The 27,089-nt window shown below is 38.2% G+C and overlaps 1 protein-coding gene across 1 annotated transcript in view; it reads left to right on the top strand.

Moving 5' to 3' along the window:
• The window catches only part of LMBRD1 (LMBR1 domain containing 1), a 132,657-nt gene that overhangs the window by 93,334 nt on the left and 12,234 nt on the right, over nucleotides 1-27,089 (top strand). Inside the window, exons 10-14 of the mRNA XM_019967016.2 lie at nucleotides 7,608-7,672; nucleotides 8,021-8,123; nucleotides 8,670-8,774; nucleotides 10,851-11,000; nucleotides 12,287-12,365. Of these exons, the coding sequence (XP_019822575.2) occupies nucleotides 7,608-7,672; nucleotides 8,021-8,123; nucleotides 8,670-8,774; nucleotides 10,851-11,000; nucleotides 12,287-12,365 (502 nt within the window). The remainder of the gene's footprint in view (nucleotides 1-7,607; nucleotides 7,673-8,020; nucleotides 8,124-8,669; nucleotides 8,775-10,850; nucleotides 11,001-12,286; nucleotides 12,366-27,089) is intronic.

Below are 27,089 nucleotides of genomic sequence, written 5' to 3'. Positions count from 1 at the left end.
CTAGGAAGGAATGGAAGAACATTAAAAAAATAAAATCTCAATGAAAAGGTATGAACTACTGAAAAAAAAAACCAATGCACAATGTGAGAGTTGTGAGTTGTTTTACTGGGGGCAAAATGAAGACTAGCCCGGGAGACAGCTCCTCAGGTAGCTCTGAGGAGCTGCTCGGAAGAGGTGAGGGAAAGTCAGTATTGTATATGATTTTAGTGAAGGGGTGCATGCAGTCAGGCACACATGTTGGCAGAAGGTTATTGGCCAGTCATGAGGAGCAGAAGTCGGCATTAATGATTTTAGTGCTAGATCTGAAGAGATGCAAGAATCAGGCTCATACAGTTGTCTTCTGAAAATGCCTAACTCCCTGAGGGCCTATTCTGCCCATTTTCCTGGATCACAGAGTGCCTCACTCCTGGTCTCCACCCTGAAGCCTTCTCAGGGGGTGTCGAAGGTAGGCAGCAGCAGCGGTTTGTGACTTAGTCCTTGCAGAGACTGATGGCAAGTGCCCAGTTTTAGTTGGCAGAACCAAGGAATTTGTATTTAGCCAAAATATCCTTTAGAAAAACAGTTTTTAAACATTTAAGAACTCAGGGGATTCTGTACTGATGAGCTCTTGTTGAGAAATCCCCGGTTGCCAAGTTCTGGCCTATTAATAGGTGTGAAGGTGAACATCAGCAAAAGGACTATGGTGAGCATTTAGTATCGTATGAAGAAAAAGTGTGGGCTGGGGCAGAGAGTGAAGCACAAATATATGTGCTGAGGAATAGATAATTAAGAAGAGAGAGAAAGAAAATAGAATTTCTCATAGATTACTGTGTAGGCAGTAGGTAGGAGTTGAACACATAAGAACCAATACAGTGTTTAGTAAAGGAGTGAATAAGAACATGGGGGCTAGGAGCACTGGAAAATTCAAGTACACAAACAAAAATACAAACTTTCTTAACACAAAAGGACTAAAAATCCAGGAGCAAGGAATTCATATTAGCTGGAGAAAGAAACACAGGAAATACATACATAGTTATCAAACGAGATATTTTCTAAACTAAATGTGTTCAGTTCAGTTCAGTTCAGTCGCTCAGTCGTGTCCGACTCTTTGCGACCCCATGAATCACCGCATGCCAGGCCTCCCTGTCCATCACCAACTCCCGGAGTTTACTCAAACTCATGTCCATCGAGTCGGTGATGCCATCCAGCCATTTCATCCTCTGTTGTCCCCTTCTCCTCCTGCCCCCAGTCCCTCCCAGCATCAGAGTCTTTTCCAATGAGTCAACTCTTTGCATGAGGTGGCCAAAGTACTGGAGTTTCAGCTTTAGTATCATTCCTTCCAAAGAAATTCCAGGGCTGATCTCCTTCAGAATGGACTGGTTGGATCTCCTTGCAGTCCAAGGGACTCTCAAGAGTCTTCTCCAACACCACAGTTCAAAAGCATCAATTCTTCTGTGCTCAGCCTTCTTCACAGTCCAGCTCTCACATCCATACATGACCACAGGAAAAACCATAGCCTTGACTAGCTGGACCTTTGTTGGCAAAGTAATGTCTCTGCTTTTGAATATGCTATCTAGGTTGGTCATAACTTTCCTTCCAAGGAGTAACGTCTTCTAATTTCGTGTTAGTCATATCAATAAATGTGAATGGGACTTCCCTCTGGTCCAGTGGTTAAGATTGTGTTCCCAGTGCGGGCGGCACAGGTCTGATAACTAGTCAGGGAACTAGCTCCCACATACCACAGCTGAAGACTTCACATGCCGCACCCAGGATCAAAGATCCGAGTGCTGCAACGAAGACCCAGCACAGCTAGATGAATAAAGACAGAGAGCCTCCATGGCAAGAGTCAGAAAGACGTGGTCAAGTGTGAGAGAAGCACTCAGAACTGAGCTGCTCTTACTAATTTGACGATGGAGGGAATGTGAAGAGGGATGCACACAGCCTCGGGGACTGAGAGGCTCCCAGCCGATAGCCAGCAAAGAGGTGAAGGTCTCAGCCCTTACCCTCAAGGAGCTTGATTCTGTTCCTCAGACTTGATCATCTCAGTTGATTCATCTTCAAGTTTAATGATTCTTATCTCCCGACCGGTTAAATCTGCTGAACTTTTCATTTTGTTTTCTAGTGAGCTATTTGTTTCAATTACTGCATTTTCCATCTTGAGAAATTCTGTCTCTTTGTTGATATTCTGTATTCAGGGAGACATTGTTTTCAATTTGTTTTGGTTCTTAAGAAACGTTTTTCTTTAGTTCTTTCAGTTCAGTTCAGTCACTCAGTTGTGTCTGACTTTTTGTGACCCCATGGACTGCAGCACACCAGGCCTCCTTGTCTATCACCAATTCCCAGAGTTTACTCAAACTCATGTCCATTAAGTTGGTGATGCCATTCAACCATCTCATCCTCTGTCATCCTCTTCTCCTACCTTCGATCTTTCCCATCATCGGGGTCTTTTCAAATAAGTCCAATCTTCTTATCAGGTGGCCAAAGTTTTTCAGTTTCATCTGCAACATCAGTCCTTCCAATGAATATTCAGGACTGATTTCCTTTAGGATGGACTGGTTGGATCTCCTTGCAGTCCAAGGGATTCTCAAAGAGTATTCTCCAATACTACAGTTCAAAAGCATCAATTCTCCGGTGCTCAGCTTTCTTTATAGTCCAACTCTCACATCCATACATGACTACTGGAAAAACCATAGCCTTGACTAGATGGACCTTTGTTGGCAAAGTAATGTCTCTGCTTTTTAATATGCTGTTTAGGTTGGTCATAACTTTTCTCCAAGGAGTAAGTATCTTTTAATTTCATGGCTGCAGTCACCATCTGCAGTGATTTTGGAGCCCCCCAAAATAAAATCTGCCACTGTTTCCATTGTTTCCCCATCTGTTTGCCATGAAGTGATGGGACTGGATGCCATGATCTTCGTTTTCTGAATGTTGAGTTTTAAGCCAACTTTTTCACTCTCTTCTTTCACTTTCATCACGAGGCTCTTCAGTTCTTCTTCACTTTCTGCCATAAGGGTGATGTCATCTGCATATCTGACGTTATTGATATTTCTCCCGGGAATCTTGATTCCATCTTGTGCTTCATCTAGCCCAGCATTTCTCATGATGTACTCTGCATATAAGTTAAATAAGCAGGGTGACAATATACAGCCTTGACATACTCCTTTTCCTATTTGGAACCTGTCTGTTGTTCCATGTCCAGTTTTAACTGTTGCTTCCTGACCTGCAAAGAGACTTCTTAAGAGGCAGGTCTAGTATTCCCGTCTTTTTCAGAATTTTCCACAGTTTATTGTTACTTACACAGTCTAAGGCTTTGGCGTAGTCAATAAAGCAGAAATAGAGGTTTTTCTGGAATTCTCTTGCTTTTTCAGTAATCCAGTGGATGTTGGCAATTTGATCTCTGGTTCCTCTGCCTTTTCTAAATCCAGCTGGAACATCTGGAAGTTCACGGTTCATGTATTGTTGAAGCCTGGCTTGGAGAATTTTGAGCATTGCTTTACTAGCGTGTGAGATGAGTGCAATTGTGCGATAGTTTGAGCATTCTTTGACATTGCATTTCTTTGGGATTGGAATGAAAACTGACCTTTTCCAGTCCTGTGGCCACTGCTGAGTTTTCCAAATTTGCTGGCATATTGAGTGCAGCACTTTCACAGCATCATCTTTTAGGATTTGAAATAGCTCCACTGGAATTCCATCACCTCCACTAGCTTTGTTCGTAGTGATGTTTTCTAAGTCTCACTTGACTTCACATTGCAGGATATCTGGCTCTAGGTGAGTGATCAAACCATCACGATTATCTCGGTTGTGAAGATCTTTTTTGTACAGTTCTTCTGTGTATTCTTGCCACCCCTTCTTAATATCTTCTGCTTCTGTTAGGTCCCTACCATTTCTGTCCTTTGTTGAGCCCACTTTTGCATGAAATGTTCCCTTGGTATCTCTGATTTTCTTGAAGAAATCTCTAGTCTTTCCCATTCTGTTGTTTTTCTCTATTTCTTTGTACTGATCGCTGAGGAAGGCTTTCTTATCTCTCCTTATTATTCTTTGGAACTCTGCATTCAAATGGGTATATCTTTCCTTTTCTCCTTTGCTTTATGCTTCTCTTCTTTTCACAGCTATTTGTAAGGCCTCTTCAGACAGCCATTTTGCTTTTTTGCATTTCTTTTTCTTAGGGATGGTCTTGCTCCCTGTCTCCTGTACAATGTCATGAACCTCTGCCCATAGTTCATCAGGCACTCTATCAGATCTAGTCCCTTAAATCTATTTGTCACTTTTACTGTATAATCATTAGGGATTTGATTTAGGTCATACCTGAATGGTCTAGTGGTTTTCCCTACTTTCTTCAATTTAAGTCTGAATTTGGCAATAAGGCGTTCATGTTCTGAGCTACATATTTAAAGTAGTAGCTTTAACGTTTTTGTCTTATAAGTTCAATGTCCTCAAGGACTTCCTCAAGTACAGTGCCTATTGATTTTGTTTTTTTTCTCTGTATTAGCTGTACTTTCTTGCTGCTTTGCATGTCTCTCTCTCTTTTTTTTTTTTTCTAAGTTAAAACATGAGAAATTTTAAATAGCATAATGCAGTAACTCGGGAGATGAGATTCTCCCCTGGATTTTCTGTTATTACTTTTCGTTGTTTGTTTAGTGACTTGTGTGCATGCTATGAAGTCTGTTTTCTTTGTTGTTGCAGTCACTGAAGTTTCTGCTTGGTTGGTTTAGTTAATTATTGGACACAGATTTTCTTAAACACCTAGAATCTGTAAGTCTCCCAGTCTTGCTGAGGGGCCATCTGTGAGTGGAGACGTGACTTCAGCACTCAGGATGCATTTATACCACTCTTAGCCCACACATCCTGCTCGTGCAAGACAGAACCTCAGGGTCGACCAGAATGCACAGTTAGGCCTCTCCTATATTCATGAGCATGCACAGGGCCTTCTTCATTCCCGGGAATATATAGAAATTTTTCAGAGCCCCTGTGGGCATCGCATTCCTCGCGTTTCCATTTTAATCTTTTTGGTTAGTTTATTTTTTGCCTGATATTGACTAGCTCTCATGGCCATGAAATTCACTGGTTCCTGGGAAAAAGGAATTTTTGCACTGTATGAGCTCCATTTCAAGCCAGACACAGTCTTGCAAGTGGGATCTTCCATGTACCGTCCAGGCAGGTCAGATAATGGCAGTCCTCTGGGAAGAAGACTGAAAGAGCCCCAGCCCCTTCTGTTTCTCAGGTGGCTGCCCAGCTTACAGAGAGGAAGGGCTGGTACTAGAGCAAATCAGAATGCCACAGTGTTCTGTGCTGTTACTGAGAGCCAGCCCTTTTCCTTAAATGCTCCTGGATTGGCATGCTTCTGGTTCATTTTCAATGTTGAAAAAATTTGTTCTGACAATTTATGCTGGTTGTTAAATTGCTTTTAAGGGGAAAGGATTTTCAGAGATTTCTACTTTGTTACTTTTACTGGTGTCATCTCTTTGGCTTAATTATTTTTTCCAAATGGATATAATAGCTGGTGTGGAATATGTAACATTTAGGTCAATCCAAGGTGGTCACCCCTGACTTGATTCTGTAAGTACTACTAACTTAAGTTCTCATATTTAAATATATATAGTTTTCTTGGTCTTTATAAAACATTTATCTTTTTAATCTTTTTCTTTGTTTTGTTAAGTAGCTGTGGTTAAACCGTCATAACTCTGGTTCGTTCATCTCAGCAGATTGGGGTATAGTTAAGGATTTTCTCTTCTTTCCTTCTCCAGCGGGCATCCAGGCAGGGCAGTGCTGATTTCTCCCGCTCTCTGTGCCGTGCTCCTTTACTGCTCGCTGGCAGTTGGTGCTGGCACTATCTCCTGCTACAAGCTATTTGCTGTCAGCATGCTGCTGAGAAATAATATGTTTCCTCAGTGTATGGATATTGGCTTCAGTTCTCCTGGGTATCAAATACCGTGCTCAAACCTGGTAGAAGAAGACTGTGTATGCTCCTTTATACCTGCTACTAATAATCTTCTGTTACTATAAAGTAGTCACTTCAACTTACTTAGCAATGAAACATTTTAGAGTAAATGCTCATGTGAAATCCCAGTGTGTAAAATGGATATATGCAGTATATTTTGAGTGATATAATAAAGGTACTCCTTCAGAACCAAAGAATTCCCTAGAACACAACTTTAAGATTTATTTCCAGATCTATCTTTCGTGCTGGGTCAGATAATGTGTTGTTAGTCTACTTTTCTTTTATCATATCAGAATTCTAAAATATTCAATGATCATGTGAAATAAGATGAAAAATCTCCCTCGCATTCATAATGTTTTCCATCTATTTCTGTTAACTCCAGGCAAAGGAGAAACCAAAATAGTTAAGTTCAGTAGCTCAGTCGTGTCCGCCTCTTTGTGACCCCATGGATTGCAGCATGCCAGGCCTCCCTGTCCATCACCAACTCCCGGAATTACTCAAACTCATGTCCATTGAGTCGGTGATGCCATCCAGCCATCTCATCCTCTGTCATCCCCTTCTCCTCCTGCCCTCAATCTTTCCCAGCATCAGGGTCTTTTCCGTTGAGTCAGTTCTTCCCATCACGTGGCAAAAGTATTGGAGTTTCAGCTTCAGTATCAGTCTTTCCAATGAATATTCAGGACTGATTTCCTTTAGGATGGACTGGTTGGATCTCCTTTCAGTCCAAGGGACTCTTGAGAGTCCCAAACATAGATTTCATCATTTTTACTCTGAAATTTTATTCCTTAGGGACACAGTTCCAATCATTGTTTTCCTGAATACAGCTCATACATATCCTTCATGTCTCATACATATCCTTTCACACTGTCAAGTTCATACTTAGAGTATAAGTAAGTATATCCCATCGATTACAGTACTTAGCACATTTTTCCACAGAGTTAGTTTTATGTGACATTTTCTTCAGTGCTGTTGGTACTCTATTTCAAAAATAATACCAGCAATATAGACTTTTCTAAAGATGTGATATAATTTATTTATAAGATATAAGCTGTTGACCCATGAACAATGTGATTTGAATTGCTCAGGTCCACATACACAGGGATACTTTTCTGTAGCCCGTGATACATCACTCTGCACCCACAGTTGGAGGACTATGTGGATATGGAGGAACTGCGTGTGCAGAGGGCTGACAGTGAGCTCTAGACAGATTTTTGACTATCCAGAGGGTTGTCCAAGAGTCAACTGTGTATCTCATTACTTCTGTGAGAAAATGTTACAAGTTCTCTATTTTAACAACAGGTTAATATAACCTGATGAGTTTCTTGGTTTTGATTTTCTGTGTATGTGTATTAGTCTTAATATAGTTTTCAGTTAACTTCTTGTATTTGAATATAAGTCAATATGAACTTTTATTTGACCTAGCAAAGAGTCTCATTTGTTTACTTACCAATGAAGACTTTAAATATTTTTTCTCTTCTGTGTTTTTTTTCTCAGATAGTCTCATAATGAAAATTTAGTGACATATGCCTAGGATTATAGATTAAGTTAAAATGTATTTTTAGGTCGTTTTTTAGATCATTTTCACATGGTACCGACTCTTATTGAGCATAATGGTTTTGTACTTTTAATATCAACTTTTAGAAGTATATTTTTAATGATTTTTTTGTTTTTTTTTTTTTTTTGCTTTTAGATCATTTGGGGAATATTTTTCATCTTTGTTGCATTGCTGTTTGTAATTTCTCTCTTCCTGTCAAAGTAAGTACAGTAGACACATTTTCTAAAGCACTGACAAATCTCCTGTGATATTATACATTTTCTGTGCTGAATTCCATTAATGTAGCCTATTCATCTTAAGTAGCTATTTTACTTAAAGTGTTCTACAGCATTAACTCAAAGAATGACTAAAAAGATCCAATAATAGTATTTCTTTGGTCTGTATCAATTGAACAATATCTGTAAGATATTTAAATGATGTTTGATTTGTTATTCGTGGTTTTCTTGGACTCAGTTGAATGTACGTGCTCAAGTTATGATGTTATTCTTTCTAAACTAACTGAAAATGTGATGGTATAATGTGTAAATTCACTATATACTTTGTTATAGCTTGGATAAAGCTCTTCATTCAGCTGGAATAGATTCTGGTTTCATAATTTTTGGAGCTAACCTGAGTAACCCACTGAATATGCTTTTGCCTTTACTACAAACTGTAAGTAAAAAAAAAAAAATCAGTCATTTTATACTTTAGCAAACATTGTCAAATTATTATGTTGACAAACCTGTTAATGCTTGGCAATGTATGCTTGTGCTCTCTGTTAATTTGGCTTCTTATTTACGTATAATTTCTGCATTGATATGTTATCCTAAAAATTATTGTATTGACATATTACTGAACTCTTTAAGTTATGTATTATTTGAATTGGATATATATTTAAACTTAGGGTGAACTTTTCCAAGCATTTCCTGATTTTGCCTTTTAATGACGTCTTTTATTCCATATATAAATATAATTTTTAGTTTAATTTATTGTAGGATTTTTGTTAGGATGATAATATTGAACAATTAGGTAATAGTTTGGTAGTTTGCTTCTTGGAGTTGGTTTTTTTTTTTTTTTTGTATTATCATAGTAGCCTGGTTAGGGTGATATTTTAAACATTGCCAAATATGAATAATGAAGTTTGACTTAATTGTATTCAATGCATGACTCCTGGAGCCCTTATTGTTTGTGTATTAAGTTTAATTTTCTCTTTTTCAGGTGTTCCCTCTGGATTATATTCTTATAACAATTATTATTATGTACTTTATTTTTACTTCAATGGCGGGGATTCGAAATATTGGCATATGGTTCTTTTGGATTAGAGTGAGTATATGTTATAATATTTTTTTATTTTTTCCATCATTTTGTATATATCCTCCATTATTGCAAATTATCTTAGATTTATAATACAGGAGTTATAAATATCTTAATACCAAAATGATGGAAGTGCTGGCCTTTTCACTTTATGTTAACATAAAAGTGCTCTTTGTCCAGAGAGTGCATGCTCAGTTGTGTTCAGCTCTTTGTAACTTCATGTACTGTAGCCCGCAAGTCTTCTCGGTCCATGGGATTATCCCACCATGAATACTGGAGTGGGTTGCCATTTCCTCTTTCAGGGGATCTTCCTGACCCAAGGATCGAACCTGCGTCTCCTGCGTTGGCAGATGAATTCTTTACTGCTGGGTCACCTGGGAAGCCCCTTTGTCTAAAGCTGCAGTTCTTAAACGGGGGCAGTTTTGCCCTCCTGGTATACTTGGCAAAGTCTGGAGATGTTTTCAGTTGTTATAACTAGGAAGCACTACTGGCATCTGGTGGGTGCAGAGCAGGGAATCGGGGCAGCGTCCTGTGTTGCACAGGCAGCCCCGCAACAAAGACTTGCTTATCCAGCCCAAAATGTCAGCAGTGCTGAGGCTGAAAGCCGTGGTTTAGAAGTTCTGTTAGTTTCCTTAGTGTTTGGCTGTAGCCCAACCGCATTGCAGCACAACTGGATACACTATAGTTCGAAATATGGCCCTGTGACTGGCAGTGAAAGATTCCTGTGCTATTGGAGAAAGGGTTATTTTCTTCTTATTCTCATTTTGATATTAAAATGAGATATATCACTTCATACTTCCAGCTGTGTGTAAAATGCAATTAACTAGAGGCTTGAACTAATGAAAGACTTCCTGCTGTGGAAAATTTTTTAAATCTAACATTGCTTCAGTAACTCAAAAACATCAAGTCTAATATTCCTCTTGGCTTCTCCCTCATGGTTGAGATATGGCTTCTTCAGCCCTCTTTACCCCGTCTGTGTTCTGTGAGGAAGAGGCAGCTAGGAGAAGGGGTGACAGAAGATGTGGCTTTCCCAGAAGTCTCCCACAGACTGCTTTCTTTCTGATGCGTAATGTTTTATCACTACCAGCCACTACTGGGCATAGGGAAGCAGGAAGTGTGCATTTTTAGGTGATCGTGTCCCATCCAGGATTAGAGTCCTGTTATTCTATATTGTACTATTATATTCAGTCGAGTAATAAAGCAGGGAGGTGCTGTCTCGGTCGCTAAAGTGTGCTCTGTCATTGAAATGAGAGGCCTGTCACCAAGCTTCTTGTATCTGCTCCCACGTTTCAGTTTCCGTCCATGCATACAGGATGCACATGGAAATAGCTATAGTCAGATGGTCATAAATTACCATAAACTAGATGACAGTGTTACAGTTGAGTATAGCATGAGGATGGGTTTCCCAGATGGTGCAGTTGATAAAGAATCCACCTACCAATGCAGGAGACACAAGAGACACAGGTTCGATCCCTGGGTCAAGAAGGTACCCTGGAGGAGGAAATGGCAGTCCACTGCAGTATTCTTGCCTGGGACATCCCATGGACAGAGGAGCCTGGCAGACACAACTCAGCAGGCGTGTGGGTGCATGTGCGCATGCACACGCATGCACACACACACAATATGAGGCTATCATGAGTATTTCGTAGAAATGAGTATTTAAAACATGATATGTCTGTCCTTGTGCAATAATATATAGAAAATACTTAGAGTTTAAACTCACTCTTTTAACCTGTAGATAGAATTAGACATAGTTCACCATTCTTAGCTCTATGAATTTCTAACAGATGCTGTTACATAATAAGTTTAGAAGATTCTTTGAAACAAACCATGAAAATACTAATTTATTTCTCTAGGTCTTGAGTTTTTAAAATAAACATGAATCTGAATCTAAAAGCTTTACAGGGAAAGAATTGTCTTTGTTATTCTTATAGTTATCTGGAAAGATTAAGAAATCTTAGTATTTATTTTGGAAAAAGAATTGGTGGGTTGAACTGCATGCATTGCCCCTAACAAATGAGCAAGACCCAGTGCCTTCACGTAAAACGTATTGCTGAAATAGCGTCACTGTGTTTCTCCTTCCAGTTGTACAAAATCAGAAGAGGTAGGACCAGGCCCCAGGCGCTCTTATTTCTCTGCATGATACTTCTGCTTATTGTCCTTCACACTAGCTACATGATTTATAGTCTTGCTCCCCAGTATGTTATGTATGGAAGCCAAAACTACTTAATAGAGGTAAGTACAAACATTAAAAAAAGTCATTATTTTGACATTTTAAACATAGTAATATCTAGAACCAAATTCTAATTTGTGAAAGCTAGCATAAAATATTAGCTCATCAAATTAAATTTAATACTGCTAAAACTAGTTTTACATTCCATTGTTGGGCATATTTACATTTGTTTCATACAAATTCTTTTTAAAAATAACACTGAATTTCATAATAGTTGTTCCTTAAATGGATCCCATGCTGCCAAACTGCTGAGCTTTATCTTAGCACTTTACTAGAACTCATAATATTTACTTTAAAGTAATATTTTAAGTAAGTTTATTAAGATGGCGCCCCAAAACGTTTTGGTGAGCATAGAGCAAAAAACGTCTGCTCGTTGGTACCATGAATCCCATAGAAGAGACTTAAATGTTTTATTTGTGGGTAATTACGCTTTCTCATATCCTGATGGGGATCCTCTTACCTGTTACACTGATTCCTTGGTGTTATCTTTCAAAAGCCACCTGTGATTCTTAGTTGTATCTGGAGAGATAGTTTGAATATTTTGAAAGTTTAAAATATTTTGATGATATCTAATTTGGCCTTTATTTAGTTTCCTTTTCCTAAAATATCTCTTGCTCTGCTTTCTAATAGTTCGAATCAAATCGGTGTTTTAGGGCCCAGTTCAAGCCTTACTTTAATGGAATCTTTCATTATTAACCCATTCTGCCCAGATCATCCCTTTTTCATCCTTCATTCTTTCTTTAACATGTAATTAGTAGTTAGTTCATTGAGAAATATCAGTAGTGTCAGTGGACCAGAGATGGGACACACATCACAGCAGATACACAGGTGACCCAAGTTTGGGAAACACACTGCTAAAAGATCACCTTAGTCATTCTTCTCGTTTCTTATACCTTTTATTATCTTCTTGCCTTATCCCCTGCACCTAGTTCTTGGGCTCATGTTATGAAACATTCTTCTATGAATGGATGAAATAAGATCATGCTTTTGCATGGATAAATGGTATTCTCTTCTTGTTCCACAGTGGAAAACCAAGGGCTGTTTTCTCTGGGCAGAAGCTCCATTGATTAACACAGGGCCTAAACATTGTTGCAGGAAAGCCTTAATGTCAAGTTTACCATGAATCTTTTTATTCTAATTGAAATTTTACATAAAATTTACATTTTAGAATATTAGCCAAATGTGGTTTAATAGAAAACAGGGTATAAAGTTCATAATGTGTCACTTTTTAATCAAAATATATATGTTAATATACTATTTATATTTTAACTGTATCTTCATTTTTTAGAGCAATATGACTTACAGTGACCATAGAGGCAATTCATCCCTTTCTGTGCCAAAGAGATGTGATGCAGATGCCCCTGAAGGTAAAGCAGCTTGTTTCAACCTTTCTTAGAATTTATAACTGTGTAAGAAAAGATTTGTTTTGAATTATGGTGTCTTAAGCATCTGATACCTTTGTTTTCATATGTGGTGACAAAAGGAACTTTGTTAAGAAGAAATTGGTCTCTTCAATAGAACTTCTTGGTGATATAATGATTTCCATTAGGGAGAGGATCATTATAAATTAGTTACCCTTGAAGAACAAAATGTGGTTATTATTTACCATACTTAATGGTATAATAAGAAATCATTCTTAAATGCCTTTTTTGTTGTTGTTTTAAAAAATTCAAGAGACTTTTGGTAGAATCTGTCACTTTTAGGACTGAGAACAAAAGTGCCTATGACCTAGAACAGCTTTTAACCCATCCAGCTCTGGTCACTTTAGTTAATAAAATAATGATAAAGTTAATGATGACAGCAGTTAATGTTTAAGAATGTGTAATTGTGAGCCAGACATTATAAGTTTTTCCTGTGTATTCTGACAAAAGCTCTGAGATCCTGTGCTCTTCATCTCTGTGAATTTTGAGAGGGTCTTTTTTTTTTTTTTTTTTTTCTGTCTTCTGTTTGCTAAGATGATTTTTTTTCCTGTTACTATTATAGCATTCTTTCCTGATTAAGGATTCCAGATTTATTCTTTCAAGATATGCAAAAACTTTTTTCTACTTTTGCCTTCAAAATGCTTTTATTCCAAAGTAAAGTAATGTGTTAGATATATTTCTTGATAAGTCATTGAGGGGTTCCATTATGAAAAAGATAAATTTGGAGTGCTTTAGCAGAGTCAGCTCTAGACTGTTGTGGAGTAACGGGAATAGGTACAGAATGCTGGATGGCCCGGTGAGGCAGCAGTGAGCTCTACCTGGAGGTCACTGTGGGCTCGTCAGAAAGAAGGGCTTCAGACAGGGGATGGCAGGGCCGCCTCTCCAGGTGAGAGGGGAATCCAGGGAAGGCTGCTCCAGGCGGAGGAACACAGCGTACACATCAAGTTCCCTTCGACCGTACAGTTTTGTGTTCAGACAGTTTAAAACCATTATTGTTGTTTTGTTTTTAATTGTGGAGGTGTAAGGGGTTGGAGGAAAGAGGAAATGGGGTTGCCAAGTTAGAAGTCAAATCAGAAAGGTCTGGAAAAGAGCCAATGGATGGTTTTACACAAGAAAGTGGGAACTGTGGTCTGGCTTGTTTTCAGTAACTTAAATTACAGAAGAGAGAGAATGGATTTGAGAAACTGAGACCAGAGCATAGAAACCATTTGGGAGAGGGTGCCAGGAGGAACAGTTTACAGTAATCCAGGAGAGATGGTGAAAGCCTGAAGCAAACAGTGGTCTTAAGAGTGAAATGAACACAGAATTGAGAGAAGACCTCCTTGCTTGGATCTGAAGAGTGGCAGGGGAGGCAGAATATTTTGGAATGGCCTCCAGTTTCTGAGTAATATGGTAAATGTTGGTATCACCAAGGTGAGGTAAAAATAGATACTAAGATTAAAGAAAAAAGTATAGATACTGCTTAGCTGACTTGAGATGGAGATCTCACGGGCAGTTGGATATTTACAGAATGAACTCAGAAGGCAGAGTGTGAGGAGCCTGGAGACCCAGGCAGGCGGATGACAGAACTATGGGGGAGTGAGCAGAAAGAAGAAGGAGAGATGTGGATGCTGGAGGCAAAAACTACGTGCAGTGAATAAAAGGGAATGTAAAGCACTGAAATTCTTCATGGAGCTTGAGAGGGATTGGATGGAAACTAGAGAAGGTATGCAGCATCAGCAGAGAATCTTTTTTTTTCTTTTCTTTTTGAATGAGGAGAGACTTTAGGGATGATGGGATGAATTCATGGAGCGGGAAAAATTGAAGAAAAATATGAGAAAGAATGAATGATGAGCCAATGTCACCCTGTTCTGGAGGAGACAGTAGTTAGAACATTGAAGAATGCTTTAGGTGGAAGGAAGGATCCTTCTTGCTCTAGATTGCAAGGAAGGAGTCAACAGTGTGAACTCAGATAGTAATTTCTTAGTGAGGGTGAGCAGGAAGTTCTCTGTGATTGTCTCATCTTGCTTTGAGGTGTAATTTCAGTTATTTGCTGAGAATCACGTGGGCCACTGGGCACAAAACTAAAGAAAGGGGCACAAGTTTTGCTAGGTGAACAGAACGTCTGACTGGAGATAAGTTAGTGGTAAATGAATATATGCCAAGGGGTGGAGATGAAATTCTCTCTCTGTATTTTTGCTGGATATGTCTGCACAGCTGGTGCCCTTCTCCATCAGAGCCTAGGCTATCTGGGGAGATGATTTGAAGGACTGGAGGAGGATGAGAGTTAGAGACAGAACAGGCTGAGAGTCAGAAATGGAAGAGACCAAGCGCAGAGTCCAGGGTGCAGGGCAAAGACGGGAAGAGACCAAAACTGGGAGGAAAGAACAAGGTCAAGAGATGAGTCAAAACCAAAATCAAGGGAAAGCAAACGTGAAGAAGTAATAGTGAAATGTTTCTGTTATAAATTAATTGACTTAATTTTCCAGGTCTGCTTTGGTAGCTAACAACAAAGACACTTTAGTCCCAGATTTTTAACTTTGAAATGCACACAGCCCCACCCCCACCCCACACACACATCACAAGTAGGGTTGATACGTGAAATGCTTTGGGTTGTCATTTTTTGCTAAGTGAGAACAGAATGAAAAGTTACTGTTGGGTTGATTTGTAATTTTTTGAGAGGGCTCTGACCTTGAAGATCTAAATAAGTTCTGTTTCTTAGATTCTTACGTTATTGAAACCTTAGCAGAAAAACAGGTCAAACTTTCAAAATCAAGTTGCACTGGTAAAAGGGGCTTTAAAATGCCCCTGTATTGCTGAACTGAATGAATTTGTGTGTTATAGATCAGTAAGCTTTAGTTAAATGATACACTTGGCCATAACTTTTATATGCATCCCATTTGGTATTTTTCTTTTTCAGTCTAGTTTATAGTGGTTTAAGTGACCTCCTTTGAATTGTTAAATATTTTTCTAAAACATTTTAGTTGATTTATGCTTTGAAATGTTACTTTGCAGTATAAAACATACCCTTTAGATTTATGGATTTATCTCTCCCAATATTTTGTCTTTGTTCTCTACCAAATCTCTAAATGTCAAATTGCCTGTGCATGCTGGGAAGAGGATGGCAGAAATACAATTGTTATATTTGGGATGCAGGGTAGTTTTCTTAAGAGAGTAAGAAAAAACAATGATGGACTGTTAGGAGAGCTCTCCCTGCCAGATTCAAAATTAAGCATGCTCTGGGTACTGCCACTCATAAAGGAGATATTAACCCTACTAATTCACATATAAGCAAATGAAAATCATTGTTTTATACATTAAAAATTGTAATAATGGAGAAGAATGAGCAGTTCACATGAGATTTGACACGTGGGGTAGGGCTAGGGTAAAGTGTGTGGTGAAAGACTGATCGCGCGGTGTCCATTCACCGTGGACTAGGAAATCTCAGCTTGCAAGAAGAAAATCAGCACTGTGTCACTTGTGACATTTTGGTGGGCACTTTGACTAAGGTAGATGATACTGTAATAAAAATACCCCACAAGGCACTTGGTGGCACCTTTGTTACGCACCTGTTGCAAGTAATAGTTTTGGAGAACAGTTTTTCAATTTAGAAACAAAAAAGTTATAATTTATTGTGTTGTACTTAAAATTATTTCTCTTGGACTGCAAGGAGATCCAACCAGTCCATCCTAAAGGAGATCAGTCCTGGGTGTTCTTTGGAAGGAATGATGCTAAAGCTGAAACTCCAGTACTTTGGCCACCTCATGCAAAGAGTTGACTCATTGGAAAAGACTCTGATGCTGGGAGGGATTGGGGGCAGGAGGAGAAGGGGACGACAGAGGATGAGATGGCTGGATGGCGTCACTGACTCGATGGACTTGCGTCTGAGTGAACTCCGGGAGTTGGTGATGGACAGGAAGGCCTGGCGTGCTGCGATTCATGGCGTCGCAAAGAGTCAGACACGAATGAGCTGCTAAACTGAACTGAAAGATAATCTTCCTAGCAAGATGTTAAAGCAGTGATTTTTCTAAAACACACATATATTGATCTCTTACTAATACTGAGTACATTTTAGAGACTTTTTTTCTTAAGTAATATTGCATTCATATATGAGGTTGTCTGGCATTTTTCAAATGTTATAATGTTTGAGAATTAAAAGAGTCATCTAAAAATAGTTAAGGTTTTTTGTGTTTAAAATGATCTCTGAAAGAATAATTTAGCAGAGTTATAAACAATGCCTATCATACCATGTTTACAAAGTTCTCTTAAAGCAACAATTTTTTAAATTTATCCTTTCACATAATACATTGTTTATAAATTCTAAGTGAGCCACCTGAGCAAATTAGAAATCCATTTTTAGATTTTATATGCAATTATGACAAAAGGACTTTTACATTCTTAGTTTTATGTTTGTTAATTGCTACTTAATCTAATAGATATTAATACATGCCCAATTTACATGCTAGTGTGAGTAAAATAAACACAGAATTATGAAAAATAATACAAACATGCAGAAATATTTGAGTCTGGATAGGAGGATGAGTGATCAGTGTGTCTTTGTGGTCTGGCAGAAGAGAGTACTGGGTAGGTTCTCAGAGAGAGAGACAGCATCAGAGACATATACACAGCCCATGCCTTTGGAAAGCAAACAGCCTAATGGATTTGGATATGAAAATAAATACTAGTAATAGAAAAGTAAATGGCATGCTGTAATGAAACTACAGGCAGAATGCTGTGGGAAGGCAAAGGAGGTAATGGTTTTCCCTACAGTGTAACATTTTAACTGGGCCTCAAAGCGCAAGTGAATCTAAATGAACAAACAAAACAGTGGAGGCTGTACCAAGCGGAGAAGGAACCTGTGTTAATAAAGCATAAAGACAAATTTATTTGGCCTGATATGGAAAAAGTATGTTGTGGCAGGAGCATTGAATGTTTGGGAAATACAGAGAGGGATGAAGCAAGATTGTATCTTTCCAAATGACCATTTTTAAAAAATCTGTGAACCACAAGTTTAATTTCTGCCATCCTGTTTAATTATTTTACCTTTCCTTGACGTGAACTTGTCTTATTTGGACAGTAAAACACCTAGAAATGTGATGATCTGTATAAATCAAGCTTGATTTTTGTGGGATGTTCTGGTTAAGTATATTTGTTAATGTATATAGCCAGCCTTAAAAATCATTAATCTGTGGTTTTAGATTTTAGCATTAGGATATAATTTCACTAGGACAAATGGTTAAGATGACTTAAGTTAACTGACGATGCTAAAATAAAAACTGATGTGTTAAACTAAACTACATGAATTACAAAAAGTTGAACAGATTTAAAATGAAAGAGCTAAAACAGAGTTATAATTACATATACTAACTACAAAGGGAAAAGTAAGATGATATTGAATAACTAAAGATAATGTTAGAGGAAAAATAATAAAGTAAAACATGCATACTTTTACTCTAAATACTTACTTTAGAGAGGAGTTGAATGCTAAGTTTTGGAGTAAACAAGCCCATTATCAGGGAGAGCCTCAAAATACATTCTATAAAAAAAAAAAAATACATTCTATATAAATAAAATGTATTTACTATGCTGTTTTGCTTTTGTCATTAATAAAAGCAAGTAGACCTGTTTTCTCAGAATTTCAGGTACCTATCCTTCTGCAGACTTTTCTCTGAGATACTACATCATCTAAGATACCATGTCAGTTTGTGGCTGTAAAGAACCAGCTGTGAGAGCGGGATGATCATGGCATGTTTTCCCTGAGGTCAGCCAGGGATCAGGAAGGGCTGTCTGCTGGCCGGCTGAGAAGAGGGCAGACCTTGGGGACCTGGCGAAAGAGGGTAATCTAGCTAAGGGTTACTTAAGTCAGATCAGCAAGCCACCTGTTCTGATTGATCAGTGTGGACAAATAGCTCAGCTAATCTTCTGTGAAGCGAAGGCTGAGAATGTTAGGGGCTTGTGTCTGGCTGTGTTGTAGGTAAACAAGGGGGTGTCCTAGAGCCTTCTCTATATCATAGGTTGTATCCTTCTTCATACTAAGCCTTCGATACCTGGTGTGTATTTTATACTTAAGGAACATTTTAATTCAACCACTAAATTTTCATTAAGTAGGTTAATGTGACCATTTAAGTAAGTTAAAGGTGAAATACAGTTCTACTAAAGTACTGCTTCAGTTTTTAGTTTAAACTAATTAAAAGTATGTAATATTAGAAATTCATTCCCTAGTCTCAGTAGTCATATGTCAAGTGCTGAAAAGTCGCATGTTTCCAGTGGGTGTTATGTTGGACAGCACAGTCTAGAGCCTGGATGGTTGGTTGGCATCTCATAGGAAACAGAGCTTCTTGCAACGTGGAGCCCCTCCCTCTCCTGAAGATGGCATCATCACGTGAAGTAAAGTTAAATACATTACTTGCAAAAAGTGAAAAGCAAAGTTGACCTTAGTGTCAAGAACAAGGAGAAAGAACCAGATTCCTAAGAAATTGTAGTTGCAGACTAGCACTTTGCAGCTATGCAGGCCAAATGCACGTCAGCAGAGTGAATTTGTTTCACTGCAGTTTCAGACTGGCAGTGCAGTAAATGGTGCAAGTAAGTACAGTCGTCACGAGAGGACATACCTTAATTCTTGGCTTCACAGAATTCCCACAAAGGAGCGCAAGTGAAGATGTCAGAGTCAAATATTCAAGCACACAAGAAGACAAAGCACCGCGTATAAGAGAGCGAACAGAAGTAGCAGACAGCAGAGAAAGACCTGCCAAGCTCTGATCCTGGAACTATCAACACAGATTATGGAACAGTTAACTATGATGAAAGAAATAAGACCAGATCAACATACCGCAGACGACAGCAAAGTATTAAAGAAAGAATGAATGAAACCCTAGCAAATTTATAAATGACGAAATGCAGTGTTTGAAAATGAACATACAGTAATTGAAATTAAACTCAGTGTAGCAAACTACAAGAGTAAAACCACAACGAGGCATCTCCACTTACCGTTCATTAACTATGGGAGGAGGAGGGGTAGCTGAGGTAGCTCATCTCAGAGGAAAATGGGCACAAGCCCCGCCAGGTAAATAGATGGACACCATCCAGCACGGCCTGTACCTCCGGGCATGACCACCTGGGACGATCAGAGAACGGGGCTCAGATCATGAGGAAACAGAACCCAGACCCAGCCTGATGGCTGACAGCCATGATGTAAAAGCGGTGCTTTAGATCCATCAGTGTCATCAGAGACCAGAGGCTGAGGGGCTCACAGGTTCAGGGAAGTAAAGAGACATCTCAAGTGAATGTGATATGTGGTCCTGGATTTGGTCCTGCCCTTAAGGGATGAATGTTCTAGGAAGAATACACTCAGATAAATGACATGTTGCAGTATGGACCGTAGGGCCAATTTTTAAAAATATAATATCAGTATTAAAAGTCTTGAATTTAATAGCTCTTCTCTGGTTAGGTAAGAGAAGGTCCATCTTGTAAAAAATGCTGTGTTAAGTGGCTAAATTGAATAATGTATGGTTCAGAAAACAGAAGTAAATATGTTGAGAAAAAGATAAAAGAGAGGGAAAAAAAATGAGGCCCACTGTATACCATCAGATGGCTGTTGTTACTGCTCAGTCGATATGTCATGTGCTACTTGCAGCCCCAAGGACTGCATCATGCCAGGCTTCCCTGTCCTTCACCATCTCTGGGGGGTTGTTCAGACTCATGTCCATTGGGTTGGTGGTGCCATCTAACCATCTCATCCTCTTTTGTCCCCTTCTCCTCCTGCCTTCAATCTTTCCCAGCACCAGGGTCTTTTCTAATGGCCCCTTAGGTGGCCAAAGTAATGGAGCATCAGCTTCAGCATCAGTCCTTCTAATGAATATTCAGGGTTGATTTCCTTTGGAATTAACTAGTTTGATCTCCTTGCAGTCCAAGGGACTCTGAAGAGTCTTCTCCAATGCCACAGTTCAAAAGCATTAATTCTTTGGCGCTCTTTATAGTCCAACTCTCACATCCATACATGAGTACTGGAAAAAGCACAGCTTTGACTAGACAGACCTGTGTCACCAAAGTAGTGTCTCTACTTTTTAATATGCTGTCTAGGTTTAATAGCTTTTCTTCCCGAGCAGAATTTAATGCTTTTAATTTCATGGCTGCAGTCACCATCTGCAGTGATTTTTGGAGCCCAAGAAGATAAAGTCTCTCACTGTTTCCGTTGTTTCCCTGTCTATTTGCCATGAAGTGATGGGACCAGATGCCATGATCTTTGTTTTCTGAATGTTGAATTTTAAGCCAGCTTTTTCACTCTCCTCTTTCACTTTCATCAAGAGGCTCTTTAGTTCCTCTTTGCTTTGTGCTGTAAGGGTGGTATCATCTGCGTGTCCGAGGTTATTGATATTTCTCCCGGCAATCTTGATTCCAGCTTGTGCTTCATCCAGCCCAGCATTTTGCATAATGTACTCTGCATGTAAGTTTAATAAGCAAGGTAATAATATACAGCCTTGACATACTCCTTTCCCAATTTGGAACCAGTCTGTTTTTCCATGTCTGGTTCTAATGGTTGCTTCTTGACCTGCATACAGATTTCTCAGGAGGCAGGTCAGGTGGTCTGGTATTCCCATCTGTTTAAGAATTTTCCACAGTTTTTGTGACCCACACAGTCAAAGGCTTTGGTGTAGTTAATCAATTAAGTAGAAATACATGTTTTTCTGGAACTCTGTTGCTTTTTCTGTGATCCAGCATATGTTGGCGGTTTGATCTCTAGTTCCTCTGCCTTTTCTAAATCCAACTTCAACATCTGGAACTTCACGGTTCATGTAATGAAGCCTAGCTTAGAGAATATTGAGAATTGCTCTGCTAACGTGTGAGAAGAGTGCAATTGTGCAGTAGTTTGAGCATTCTTTGGCATTGCCTTTGGGATTGGAATGAAAACTGACCTTTTCCATTCTGTGGCCATTGCTGAGTTTTCCAAATTTGCTGGCATATTGAGTGTGGCACTTTCACAGCATCATCTTTTAGGACTTGAAGTAGCTCAACTGGAATTCCATCACCTCCACTAGCTTTGTTCATAAGGATGCTTCCTAAAGCCCACTTGAGTTTGCACTCTAAGATGTCTGGCTCTAGGTGAGTGATCACACCATTGTGGTTATCTGGGTCATTAAGATCTTTTTTGTATAGTTTTTCTATGTATTCTTGCCACCTCTTCTTAATATCTTCTTCTGTTAAGTCCATATGGTTTCTGTCTTTAATTATGCTCATATTCACATAAAATGTTCCCTTGGTATCTAATTTTCTTGAAGAGATCTCTAGTCTTTCCCGTTCTTTTGTTTTCCTCTATGTCTTTGCATTGTTCACTTAGGAAGGCTTTCTTATCTCTCCTTGATATTCTTTGGAACTCTGCCTTCAGAGGGGTATAGCTTTCGTTTTCTCCTTTGCCTTTCAGTATTCTAAAAGCTGACAGTACCAAATGCAGGCCAGGATATGGAATTACTGAAGATAACCACTTCTAATTACCTTTTTAGTAGAATTATAATTATATTATTTATATAATTATACGTTAATTACATCCTTTTATGGAAAAGGAAATGGCAACCCTCTGCAGTATTCTTGTTTGGAAAATCCATTGAACAGGTGAGCCTGTCTGGCTACAGTCCATAGGGTCATATAGAGTCAGACAGGACTGAAGTGACTTCATGCATACATCCTTTTAAAAATTTACACTTCTATTAATATATGTTATTTTTCTTAAATTCCAAAAATTTAAATTTATATGCACAGTGAGTGTTTCAGCATGATGTATTTTGTCCCACAAAATGACAGGAACATATTTTGAACATAAGAATTAGTGAATATAATGTATGCTATGTGGTAACTTCCTAGCAATTTAGACTAAAAGGTATATCTTCTTGTGAAAGTGAGTTGATCTTTTGTGTGTAATTTCAATTTTGAATCTGCTAAAAATCATTCATCTCTCACATTTTCCTGTCATTTCTGATATAAATTGTTAGCATCAAATAAACCTTGATTTAATTATAGACATATTCAGTTGTAGAAAATGAGTCATTCTTTGACTTGGTTTATAGAATGTATTCCGTTTGAGGTTCTGTAAAAGGATAGTTTAAATCCACAAAGAACATATTAAAAACTCTTCAGAAATTAAACCTCTAAAAGTGCATAGTACTTTAAAGCTTGTTGAATTTTTTCATATTTTAAATAACCCACCAATTTAAATATAAAGATGATATTCTGTATTTGGTGATACAGTTCAACTTAAACAATTCAAGATATTCTTATAAAGTTCTCACTTATTTTTAAAGATAGAGCAACTTCCACACTTTCTTATGCGAAGCATTTGCTTGAAAACTATGAGCTAAAACAGGATATTTTAATCAAAATTGTTTCTTATGATAGTGTCAGAAACCTAGCACTTTCTTTCTGGATATTTTCCATATGTACTCTAACTCCAACATTTTATCTATTCCAGAGCATTCTATTGTAACAATTCGTAGTAGACCATCTAAAGTCTTAATGGTTCCCAAATGTTGCTCAATAAGTTTTAAAAGCTTTTGAATCCCATAAAATGTGAGGAACTGACACCAATATCACGTTGCTAATGCTCAGCAGACACACAGACACGTGCCTCTGCCCTCGGGTTAAACACCACTGAGGACAGACCAAGTGGCAGACGGTCCTGACTGAAACAGCTCCAGTAGCCTCCTTACCAAGACAGGTAGCCTCAGAAGGCTTGCTTTGAGACTTGTCATTTCACTGCATCCACCAACGTAAAACTTGTGTCATAAGCGTAGCCCAAATGTAGTTCTCCACCTTTTACGACCTCGATTAAAGTGGCCCAGCCCAGGCCCTTAAACCTTGTAGATACTCTTTGCCTTTCCCCTTCTTATTCTCCCTCACAGTATTTAGTCTAATAAATATAGTTTTACTAAATGTGAGGTTTTCTAAGTTGTGTTTTGGGGTGTTGACAGTTGACAATAAATAAGCCTAGTGATGCTGGATAATTTAAGGGGGATTTAATAATTTAATCAGTAAATTAAGAATCTTAGGTTTCTGTTTCTCCTTTCTAACTACCATCTGGTTTACATATAACGAAATGCGTGTCCTGCCAACCTCTCAAACCTCAGTTCCAAGGCTGAGCTCCTCTCCTTCTTTCTTCCATTTAGCTTTTCCACATGTTACCCTCATGTCATAGGGTAGGAAAAGTTGTCTTGTGCCTTTTGTGTGCCCTCAACTATTTATTTACTCAGAAATCTTGAAATCTTTTTTGCATTTTGTTACTTTTCCAGTACTAACCATTTTCTACATTCCACCAAGATTAGATGAGAAATAGCAAACTATACCCATCAGTGAGGAAACTTGAAATACATTACATACAGTGTAATAAAACAGCTTTGTATGTTTCCACAGAAAAATGTTCACCACATGATGATAGTGCAAGAGTGTATATATTATCTCATGTTTTATGTTTTGTGCATAAGTAGTGTAAAAGTCAAGCTGCAACTTGACAGGGATGGTCCAGTATATGCAGATCAATGAATACGATACACAGCACATGAAGGAAAGACCGAAATCACACGAGCATCTCAGTAGGCACAGAAAAAGCCTTTGACAAAATTCAGCATCCATTTATGATGAAAATTCTTAGCATAATGGATATAGAGGGAACATATCTCAGCATAATGAAAGCTGTTTACAACCAACACAATACTCAGTGGTAAAGCTGAAAGCCTTTGTGCTAAAATCTGGTGCAAGACAAGGATAGTCACTCTCACTTCTTCTATTCAACATAGTATCCTATGTTGAATAGTATCCATAGTATCCTAGGAAATCCTAACAGCAGTCAGACAAGAGAAAGAAAGAAAAAAGGGATCCAGAATGGAAAGGAAGAGGCAAGATTGTCATTATATGCATATGGCATGATACTATGTATAAAAAACCCTCAAGTCTCCACACAGAAACTACTTGAACTGATAAATGAATTCAGCAAGGTAGCAGGATACAAGATTAATATAAAGAAGTTGGTTGCATTTCTTTACACTAATAATGAAATAACAGAAAAGGAATGTAGAAAAATATTACCTTTTAATATCACATCCTCAGAAATAAAATACTTAGAGTTAAACCTGACCAAGAAGGTGAAAGACATATGCCAAGAACTATAAAAATGTTAATAAAGGAAATTGAAGATGATTCAGAGTTTGGAAAGATATCCCATGCTTTTGGCTTGGAAGAATTAATATTGTTAAAATGACCATACTACCCAGAGCAATCTACAGATTTAATGCAATCCCTATCAAATTACCCTGGATTTTTTTCACAGAGCTAGAACAAATAATCCTAAAATTTATATGGAAACATAGAAGACCCAGAATTTCCAGAGCAATCCAGAAGAAAAAGAAGAAAGCAGGAGGCATAACCTGTCCAGACTTCAAATACTACAAAGCTACAGTAATCCAAATAGCTTGGTACTGGCACAAAAGCAGGCATGTGGATCAATGAATCAGAGCAGAGAGCCCAGAAATAAGCCCACACACCTACAGTCAGTCAGTCTTTGACAGAACAGACAAGGATCTACAATGGAGAAACGATGGTCTCTTTAGCAAGCGGTGCTGGGAAAGTTGGGCGTGCATGTGTGCTCAGTCACTAAGTTTAGCTGCATATAAATCAATAAAGTTAGACACAGCCTCACACCATACACAAAAATAAACTCAAAATGAGTTAAAGACTTAAGCATAAGACATAACAACAAAAAACTCCTAAAAGAAAACATCAGCAAAACATTCTCTGACATAAATCATACCAGTGTCTTCTTAGGTCAGTCTCCCAAGCAATCAAAATAAGAACAAAAATAGACAAATGGGACCTCGTCAGACTTCCAAGCTTTTGCACAGCAAAGGAAACTATAAACAAAATGAAAAGACAACCTATAGAATAGGAGAAAATATTTGCAAATAATGTGACCAATAAGGCATTAATTTCCAGTATACACAAACAGCTCATACAGTTCAACAACAACAAAACAAACCAATTAAAAAGTGAGCAGAAGACCTGAATACACATCTCTCCAAAGAAGACATGCAGATGGCCAATGCACATGAAAAGATGTTCAGCATCGCTAATTATTAGAGAAATGCAAATCAGAACTACAAATAAGGTATCACCTCACAACTATCAGAATGTCCATCATTGAAAATTTTACAAATAGCAAATGCTGGAGAGAGTGTGGATAAAAGAGAACCCTCTTGCACTGTTGGTAAAGATGCTATGGAGGAGAGTAAGTAAGTTCCTCAGAAAACTAAAATTAGAGTTAGCATATGATCCAGCAATCCTAGTCATGGGGATATATCCAGATGAAACTATAATTCAAAAAGATACATGGACTTCTATGTTCATAGCAGCACTATTCACAACAGCCAGGACATGGGAACAACCTAAATGTCCGTCAGCAGAGGAATGGATAAAGAAGATGTGGTGCCCGTGTACAGTGGAATACTGCTAGCCATAAAAATAATGAAATACTGCCATTTGCAGCAACACTGATGCAAACTAGAGATTATCATACTAAGTGAAATAAGAAAGAAGACGGCAAATACTATATGATATCATTTAGATTTGGTGTATAAAATATAACACAGGTGAACTTGTCTACAAAACGGAAACAGACTCAGAGACATGGTTACCATGGGCTGGGGAAGTTTGGGGAGGGATGAATTGAGAGGTTGGGATTAGCAGATGTAAGCTATTATATACAGAATAATAAACAACAAGGTTCTGCTGTATTTTGTTATTGTTCAGTTGCTAAATTTTGTCTTACTCTTTGCAACTCCATGGACTGTAGCATACTAGGCTTCCCTGTCCTTCACTGTCTCCTAGAGTTTGCTCAGATTCATGTTCATTGAGTCGGTGATGCCATCCAAACATCTCATCCTTGGTTGCCCTCTTCCTGCCCTCAGTCTTTCCCAGCATCAGGGTCTTTTCCACTGAGTTGGCATTTCATGTCAGGTGGCCAAAGTAGTGTAACTTCAGCTTCTGTATAGCACAGGGAACTCTATTCAATATCTTATGATAAAATGGAAAAGAATATAAAAAGAATGTGTATATATATATATATGTATAACTGAGTCACTTCACTGTACAGCAGAAATTAGCAATGTAAATCAGCTCTACATCATAAATATATACATATATACATATGTACACACAAACAGCATATAAAAGTCAGGCTGTACCTCAGAGAACAAAATGTGGAATAAGGACAAGAAATAAGTATTCATTGTTTTTTGTTGTTGTTAATAAGTGGCTTTTATTATATAATTAAAGAAAAAAAACAATAAGCCTTTTTAAGAATGAAAACAATGACAGTCCAGATAGTGGCATGCATCTATCTGCCCAGTAACTATTGGTTGTAGAGAAGACCTTTTTCCTTCCAGTTTGTTGAAAAGTGGCAGTGGAGAGGGTAGTTTCTGAGACTTGGAAAAAATGTAATTCTCAAAATCTTAGTATCATTTTTTTCCTGGAATATGAAATGTTTCTTTCTACTTATACTTGGTTCCAGGAAATTTTGTTTAGAAGTCCAGGTGACTAAGCAATATACATTATCACTAACAATGGATTCAGGTGATTTTTTGTTTTTCCATCTATACTTTACCTCTAAGCAAAAAAAGAGAAAAATGTGTTTTGCAGGAAAGACTTATTTCTGTT

Source organism: Bos indicus, chromosome 9 (assembly GCF_029378745.1).
Source record: "Bos indicus isolate NIAB-ARS_2022 breed Sahiwal x Tharparkar chromosome 9, NIAB-ARS_B.indTharparkar_mat_pri_1.0, whole genome shotgun sequence".
Taxonomy (NCBI): domain Eukaryota; kingdom Metazoa; phylum Chordata; class Mammalia; order Artiodactyla; family Bovidae; genus Bos; species Bos indicus.
The sequence above is the reverse complement of the archived record's forward strand: the minus strand, read 5'-3'. Positions and strand labels throughout refer to the sequence as shown.